This window comes from Anneissia japonica, unplaced genomic scaffold (assembly GCF_011630105.1).
Source record: "Anneissia japonica isolate Jap-2015-1 unplaced genomic scaffold, ASM1163010v1 scaffold1005_len2656397_cov198, whole genome shotgun sequence".
NCBI lineage: Eukaryota > Metazoa > Echinodermata > Crinoidea > Comatulida > Comatulidae > Anneissia > Anneissia japonica.
Window position 1 is genome coordinate 1702163 of NW_022683792.1, and position 9179 is coordinate 1711341.

At 34.8% G+C, this 9179-nt stretch overlaps 2 protein-coding genes across 2 annotated transcripts in view; one reads left to right on the forward strand and one right to left on the reverse strand.

The window, feature by feature from the left end:
• Positions 1 to 3787, forward strand: part of LOC117102174 (carboxypeptidase E-like) — a 31310-nt gene extending 27523 nt beyond the window's left edge. The window contains exons 5-7 of the mRNA XM_033242390.1: positions 399 to 538; positions 1219 to 1324; positions 1713 to 3787. Of these exons, the coding sequence (XP_033098281.1) occupies positions 399 to 538; positions 1219 to 1324; positions 1713 to 2329 (863 nt within the window). The 3' untranslated portion in view covers positions 2330 to 3787. The remainder of the gene's footprint in view (positions 1 to 398; positions 539 to 1218; positions 1325 to 1712) is intronic.
• Positions 3788 to 3870: 83 nt separating this feature from the next.
• Positions 3871 to 9179, reverse strand: part of LOC117102168 (carboxypeptidase E-like) — a gene marked incomplete at its 5' end in the record, with an annotated part of 10591 nt that continues 5282 nt past the window's right edge. The window contains 6 exon segments of the mRNA XM_033242375.1: positions 3871 to 5004; positions 5655 to 5794; positions 6497 to 6602; positions 7297 to 7436; positions 8196 to 8490; positions 8976 to 9128. Coding sequence (XP_033098266.1) covers positions 4897 to 5004; positions 5655 to 5794; positions 6497 to 6602; positions 7297 to 7436; positions 8196 to 8490; positions 8976 to 9128 — 942 coding nt within the window.

Here is a 9179-nt window from a genome sequence, read left to right on the forward strand (position 1 = left end):
CCCAACATAGACGACTAACTTGTCAAGAGTCGCAAATCGTTCTGTTTGAAACCAGAACAACCGAGGATAGATTCGTGGACATGTTTTGGTTTCTAAAAAGTTGCTTGCTTATATTTTGTATAAGGCTGTTAAAACCGTTTTATTGAAAAGTAGAACGAAATTACTTACAGCCTACATCACTTGCTACATAGTGTAACCTTTGCATAGACCACTCAGGAGCATAAAACTTAAGGATGTTAGAAGTGACAAATCTGCAAATCTGAGAGAGAAAATGAATTATTTTGATGTGTGATCAATTTCAAAAAGACTAAATGTTTAAATGGGTTTCCAGATTTTATCTGCTGTTTTCTCTTAATATATAACTTTCTAACTTATGTCTAAATTTTTCGGCAAATTAGGTATGCAAGATTACAATTACCTTTCATCGAATGCGTTTGAAATCACGCTGGAACTTGGATGTAAGAAATTTCCTAATGAAGAAGACCTCGAAAGTAAATGGTACGCTAACAAAGAAGCATTGTTGGCGTACATAGAAGCAGTGAGTTTACTTATATCATAAGCATACTTGAGCACTGTACACGCCTGCACTTAGTCGTTAATTTAATGTCTCGAACTTTACTTCACGCCTTAAGTCTGCACTTCAGTATCACGTTACTGGTATTAATATAAGCCTCTATTAATTTCAGTTATAGCTTAATGTAACTTTTACAGTTACAGCTAACAGGCCGGACTAGGTATAAATATGTAGCATAGAGCACTGCAGACTAACACACGAGCCTTCACGAAGTGTCGTACTTCCAGATGACAATGGAGTACAATACACTGCCTGAACAAGCTCGTATACATTTTAGACAGTGCTTCTACCACATGTATCCCTGTTTATCAATAGACTATAACACGATAATCAAAATTATTTTATAATGAATCTAATAATAATTATTACGGCGCCTGGATTTCTGAATATTATTTATTCTTCTAATTTTCATGCTCTATGCGTAGACCTATTTTTTTCTGTTTCATGATTTTATACATAGTCCAGCTCAATTTTATACGATTTTTAAAGTTATGTTGTATATGCCTATTCCATAATAAAAGACTTTAGGTTAAGCTTCGATTGGGGCTTGCTTTTAAATAAATGGCACCAATCTTTATAATAATACACTAAAAACAACTCAACAAATCTAACACTTCATTCAACTTTCTATAACCTGATTCTAGATACACATGGGCGTAAAAGGAAGAGTTACTGATCTTCAAGGCAACGCGGTTTCAAATGCCGTTGTCAAAGTCACAGGTCCAAGGTATCAACACGATATTACAACAGGTAATTTTGACTGGAACAAAACAGTAGAAAGTTATTATGATAGTCCTCAGAGTGATATGGGCCGAAACAAAATGTAATGATGACAGGGGGTCGAACAGAGATTATTCAGAAAAACAGCATAAAGGAAAAAACACTGTGGAGCTGGAAGAAAATGATAATGAAGAGAGAAAGTACGATGAGAAAAGTATGGAGAGGAAGGAGACGGGAGGAGAGGGGGGAAGACGGATGTGGAATTAATGGTATGGTAAAATGACAGAGTAAACATGAAAGAGCAAGTTGATCGTAACGAAATATGCATTTTCATTTGTATTTTCTATATTTTGCTTTTCATAATTCATTCGGCTAATTTTAGTTCATTCATTGGTATCTTACTCTCTTAATTGTTTAGCTGCTGATGGCGATTATTGGAGGTTGTTAATTCCAGGCGCATACTCCTTAACTGTTGAAGCTCCCGGATTCAAGCCACTCAGTGAATCGGTAACCGTGATGGATAGTGCGCCAACTACTGTAGACTTCGAATTAATAAGAGAGGACGTTATCATACCTGAAAGTAGGCCTGCTGTCAATAAAGTTTTCTCTCAAAATGACAAAACAGTCGTTGATGGTGGCACTACAGAGACTGATCAAACTCATGTGGAGGTAGTTGACGGCGTTAATCAGGACAATCACATTGTAATCAGCAGTGGTAGCAGTACTGGTAGCAGTACTTCAACAGTTACGACCGAAGTGGCGACTAATCAAAGGGGAAACCAAAATGCGTTAGGCGGTAAAGCATTAAATGGAGGAAGAGGGGGTTCCAGGAAGGGTAACGGAGGTCGAAATTGGGGAGCAATAACAGTGAATAGAGGAGATGGGGAAAGTAGTGAGGAAATACTTAACACCTGGCCACAACAAATCCGTAACAGATGTAATATATACAGTATCATACGAAGAGGGTGTCGCAAGAAATATACATATCCATTTTACTCTGTGAATGATGCAAGCAGATTCAAGGCCATTCCATGAAGGACACAGTTTATCAATGAGTACAATAGACTGAACCTGCTTATTATGACATCAATGCTTTTGCACACGATACTTATCGGTACCGAAGATACAGAATTTCGCAAATTTGGTAATGAGAACGTACGCGTTGAATGTGACGTCACGGATGTAGTGCTTTTTTATTGGTGGGAAGTAGGGCAAACCGCAATTGGCCACACATTTTCAGGCCGTTCTACTAAAACTGAATGGTAGGCCTATAAAATAATAGGTTTGCAATTGAAGTATTTGATACTAGACCTACATGCGCCGTTCAGTGCGTTGGTATCGATAGGTATTGTGTGCAAACATAATGATGGCGCAATTTAGTCTGTTTAGTTTAAGTATAACACATCGCTAACATACCAAGCAATATGTCGATATGTACTATGAAGCTTTAATCAAGTCTGCCTACAATAGTGAAAAATACTGCTACTTTCTTAGTCGTATATTCTGTGATCATCACAGAATTCTAATGGGGTTTAACACGGTGCCTGACGTTTCCCCAACCGCATGTAACCTCCATTGTATTATTAGGTTAGGAGTTTTAGTAATATCGATTAATATCAGTTTATATCGATTAATGTATTTCTATTGGCGATTTTTTTTACTAGGCCTAGACCACTATTGAGTGTGTACTATGATACTTGCATAGAATCAGTTTGAGTAATTGACATTTCATACTGAATCATTTATATACAGTAGTAAATGATTGTGTTTTGTATTATAGAGCAGTGATAATCAGATGTGTATTCTGACTGAGGGACTCTCAGAACTCAGAAGATAGCATTATCTGACAAACTATGACGTAGCTTCCAGGATTTCTTAAATCCGTAACTGGCTACAGTCCAACCACCTTTTGGCTTAACTTTACGACAAAAATGTAGGAGTTGCTGCTTCTTAAGCTAGTCTTGATTTTGCAATTTGTTTTGTACTACTTTTATGAATGTATTTCTATGAGATACTATACACAAATATTAATTAATAAATAAATATTCAAATACACAAATAAAGCGGCACTGCATCTACACAAGCCTAAATCTGGGTACCCTCTGCGCCGGCCGGACGCAACGGGACGTGAGGCACGCAATGGATCATTTTTAATGACGATCTGTTCAGTCTGTCATCGACAGTAAACAGTGTTGTGTCGTCAAGCAGTCACAGAAAGTTGGAGGTGGATCGTTGGCCGACGTTCGTACGACGCACTGTGTACTTGCATAAAAGAACAAGGAACTAACCCTAGATTACGTCATCAGTACATTATGGCTGTAACGCATTACTCGTTAGGCATTACGCGCTAAAGCGTTGATGACGTAATTAAAGGGCGTTATTAGTTTTATTTTTTCACATTATAGTATGTTGCCTTTTTCGCAACATCCGAAGTGATGTTTCATTGATTTTGTATTATGATATTAAAATAAAATTGTTTATAGATAATTAAATAATGAAGGAAACTTAGAGTGATGTACTTACTATCATATCAAGAAAATCGTGGATATGGAAAGAACAAAAATCAAAACGAAATATAAAACATCAATATTTTAATTGATTTGTCCGAATAAAAAAATATGTACTTTTCCCTTTAAAAACATTACAATCTTATGGCGATTGGACCCGCCAATCTGAATTATACTTAAACTTTTATAGGCATCTGTTTTACTGGTATCGTGAGATGATTTGACAGAGGAGTGTCATTAGGTTATTTGGATATTTATTTGGGCGGATTGTGCCAATTGCCACAGATCGGACGTCTATGATGACCGATTTAAATTATAGTTATATCTTCATATCATATACACAATTTAATCATAATTGGTATATACTATGTATAGGTTTACACTCTTAAATTTTAAAGCTATCTTTGGATATTTTATAAATTTAGTTATCAAGTTTAATAATAATAAACACAGTAACAACAAAACAACCATAACAATAATAACAGAAAGAGCGATAATAACATTAACAATAATTATAACTATATTATTATAAATATAATAATATTAATATATTTTAAATGGTTGATGATGGTCTTTCTATATTCCTAGTGTTCGTGTTAGTCCATAATTGAAGTAGGGCAAAGTATAATTACCATAAGCACAAGTCAATCATCGTGATAGGCAATGGTCACCAATATTAAGTTCACTGATTTATCTCCAACACCGAATTCGCAACTTTAACTTTTTAATGCCAAATGTGATGGGAATCCTTAAAAACTAATTTTTTAATCCATTGGGGATGTAAGATGGTACTTGATAATCCGTTTCAAATCACATGCCAACAGGAAGATTTCATTGACGAAAGATCCTTTCAAAATGGCATCCTTCCCAGACCAAGTCGTCATATGAAAGGCGGTACATGTTTAAAGGCCAATGGGCGTGTTTTGAAGTATTGCATATCCAATCATGGGGTGGATAGTCCGGATGTTTTTAACGTAGAGGGACGAATACTTCCTGAAAATTGATTATGTCGTCAATAACTCATGGGAATGACAATGCTTAAGACAAATGATTGCATTCTTGATTATATAAAAACACATTTTTTTTATGACAAACCTAGGAATAAACCGACCACATACAAAGAGCCAGAATCCACATGAAACGGTTGAGAGTAGTACGGGACATCCTGTTACGGACCATGCTGGTTCCCGAGTTGATCCATCCCTGCGGAATGTACGTGACGTATTATATGTTAGCATCAGTGCGCATAAGTCCTTCAATTCATGCACACACACGCATTGAGTCTGTCTGGGCGTGTTGTTACTTTGTGTTATCAGAAATATAATGAAGATTAGACGAGGTATGATCGATAATAGAAAATGTAATTTAAACTACAATGAAATCAGGAATCATATTGTTACTTTGTAACAATTAATAATGGTGCCATTATGTGTGTACATAATCATTACCAATGAGAGCATAATGCAGAAATGATGGTAAAAAATATTGAAAATATTGAATAGGCCTAATTTGAATTGATAAGATATCATATGATAAAATAGGCATAACCACAAAAATGGAAATCATAAAAGAAATACAAACGAAAAGTTTATAATCTCAGCTTTAGCAAAGTTTTAATATGTACAGCACAAATACAAAATAAAAACAAGATCACAACAAAACGTATTTACATTACTACACACGGTTTATAATACATATATTTTTCATTCATATCCACACAGACCTTATACCATAATTGTCAATATCAAATGTTTTTTATAATAGATTTTAAAATACTTTTTTTTTGTTATTATATACACGTATTTGTATAGGCCTATGGAATATTATAATGGCTCAAATTCATTCCTTGCTACCTCTCGATTGAGAACAAAGTTTAATTGCGTCACACTTTCTCGGACTTCCACCACATGGGCACTACTGATGTATCCTTCCGCCATAACGTTTATTGTATATGTGCCTGGTAACAACAAACGCCAATATTCACCGTCTTTTGCTGCAAAGAAAACAAAAAATACAAATTCATAGAAAAAAGGTGTATATTTACATCGTATTTGAAGCAACATTAACAATAAGGTTAATTATATAATAATTATGAGGATGATTGTATGAGAATGATAATAGTAGTAATATTAATGATTATTGTTAATAATGATAATATATTCCGAAGTGTCCACTGATTAATCTCAGATAAGATAGTATAATACATAGGCCTACTCCAAGTATCGAAATACACGCCATTGTGTCGGGATTCAATATTTCGACATTAATTATGTCATCATCAGGAATGAAAAACTATCCATATTTGCAAGCTTATATGCACAATTACCAACAGTGTTTGACCAATCAAAACATTACCCCTAGTAGGTGACATAGTTATGAATAAACTAAAGATCAAAGCATTCTTATCCTACTAATAATATAATATACCGGTATTCGTTGAATGTTTATGGTCAATTTAGTATTACTTTTATAGATTACCATCAACACCACCATCACCGATCACCGGTCATGAAAAAAGAACATGCGAAGTACAAATGTATTCTCACTACTTTTGGGATGCAATAATACATTTTTTACATGTCTGGGCTTACGGCACAAGAAATACAAATTAGGACATATTGGGAACTATCTATAAATCAAGTCTGATTACAGCATTATTTTAAACGTGATTTAACATTTTAAGACATAAACTAACTTGTTGTGACGTCATGGTTGATGCCCGGTCCTCCTACGTGTACAACAGCGCCCTTGATGGGTGTCTCATCTTGGTTGAATACAAATCCTTTGATCCCAATATGAATCTTAACATAAAAAGGGAAAAAAAAGATAAATGTGAATATGTTGCAGGTAGACAATAATGGTTAACTTTCGATTACATTACGACGATAACATGGGACGTAATGACGTTACATAAGTGTTTCTGCCCACGCGACAACATTATGTTATCGTCTGAATAGAGAGGAGGTGGTTTTAGCCGAATCACAGACGATGAATAAAATCAATTCGGGTCACGTAGTTACACAATCGAAAACTGCTTAGTAAAGTAGTAGAATTAATTATTGATTACACGCACGTGTGCATCTTGTATTTCACTGACCGCCTACTCACATGCGACGTAGTGCTAGGCCAATATTGTGACGGCAGACACATTACAAAATGGGAAGGATTTAATTTCCACTTGATACCAGGATTCACCACAATACCTTCGAAATCAAGTGGCTGACGTCCACCATGTATATATTTACTAACCGTATACCTATATGGCGTTCTAACTCAGAGTATCACAGTACTTTAAATAGGCCTAATCATTGTATGCGAAAAGCCCCTGTTTCGAGTCCAGGGACATTTTTGTTAACTTCTTCAAGTCTATAGTCCTGATACCGTGATTGTGGTGGTGGTGTAGTAGTCGTCGATGATGTTACAAAACGGTCAAGGCGGACACTGACATATTTTTTGAAGGAATTCGAAAAAAAAATAAAATAAAATAAAACCTACGTGATACATGTACGCAATGAGGGCGTCCTTGTTGTCAAGCCATTCCTGCTTCAATCCAGATTCTGGGGAAAACTTGATACAGTCCAACTCCAGAGTAATATCAAAACAATTCGTGTGCAGATAATCAAAATCTTGAAGACCTAATCAAAAAGGCATTAAGAAACGAATTAATTATTTAGAATATTATGTTAACTGCATTAAGTAAATAAGTACATACATACATATACATTATATAATATAGGCCTACGTATATATATATATATATATAATATATATATATATATATAAATAAGAGTGTCACCCTTACTTGAGGAAGATATATATATATATATATATATATATATACGTACGCCCTATATTATATAATGTATATATAAGTATGTATATATGCACGTATTTACTTATTATGAAAATCTCAAAATGTTGAATATCTTGTCAAAAAATAAAGAACAGAATTAGCAATATATTTTAAATGTATTATTAGGCTCTATACATATAAATATAACTAATCAAACTAATCCCGACAATTATAAGCCTACCATTCAACCACCCACAAATAATGTAAGTATTGAATACCGTACATAATATACCATGTACAAACTTAAAAGACTGAATGGGGAGTATTAATACCACGACTCCTTATAATTGTTATGTAATATGTAACAGTATAGTAGTAGTAGCAGAAGTAGTAGAATCAGCAGTTGGTAGTGGTAGGCCTAGCAGCAATACCAGCAGCAGCAGCAGTAGTAGTAGCAGTAGTGAACAGGGCCTAGTAGGCCTAATAAAAGTATAACAATACGTTGGCCTGCTAGAAGAAGTAGAAGCTAGTGACATATACATATAGGCCTATTAAGTTTACATAAGTCTATGCAAAACAGAATAATATCAAATTAACCTACCTCCGGCTACATTATACCAGTGTGCCCCATTTGTAATTCCATCTTTAAAAATGCGATTGTATATTGAACATGCCCGTTTTCTGGTTGCCATGGTAGCATGACGACGCGAGTAGGCTAGCGCAAGATGCTTAAAAAGAACGTCATCGGGACTCATGGTGTAAGATGCTCTCTCGTCATTGAATCTTCCTGCATCAAAGGGGTAATTAGCCACTAAGTCTCCGTCATGCATGTTAGCAGATAACACAAAAGGATATTCCTCAATCCACTTTATGTAGGCCTTCACTTCGGGCTCAGGCTGTCAGAAGGTGAAAAAAAAAACATTGTAAATAAATGAACAATTATCGTCAAACATTATGAGCTATCCATCCAGCAAGTGAATTTGAGACCCGTTGGGTATTTTTACGAATGACTTAGGCCTAGTACTTAAAAAGTACAAGAAACTGCGATTACTTGCAACTTTACATATAAGAAACACTGCAGTACGGTACCGGTATTAGGAAGCAATTACAGTGGCTTTTAAAAGTTCATGTGTGTCAACGTAACAAAATGTAACCTGTATTCGTGTAAACACTAACGATGATATAATAAAATGCAGACTAGGAACATCGAATTATTGCTAGCACATAATTGTTATTATATCGTTCCAAAGACTAACGTGGCTCAGGTTTTCCTCAAAGTTTAATGACAATGTATTTGTTGGTTTTTTTTTCAATTTAAGATAGATAGAAAATTAATCTGGGCCAATAAAACATAATTATACAATACATTGAAATACTGTACCCCGTAATCATATATATCTTTGTTGTAGCCCAGGTGATGGTTTTGGCCGCCAATGATTTCATTTTGATACATGATTTGGTTTAACTTTGGGAAATCTCTGTTTAAATCGACGTTATTTGAATTTTCACGACCATACGAATCAACAACAAAATCCTGTGAAAAAGAAGTTGACATTTAATTAAGAAGGTATACGTATATATTTTG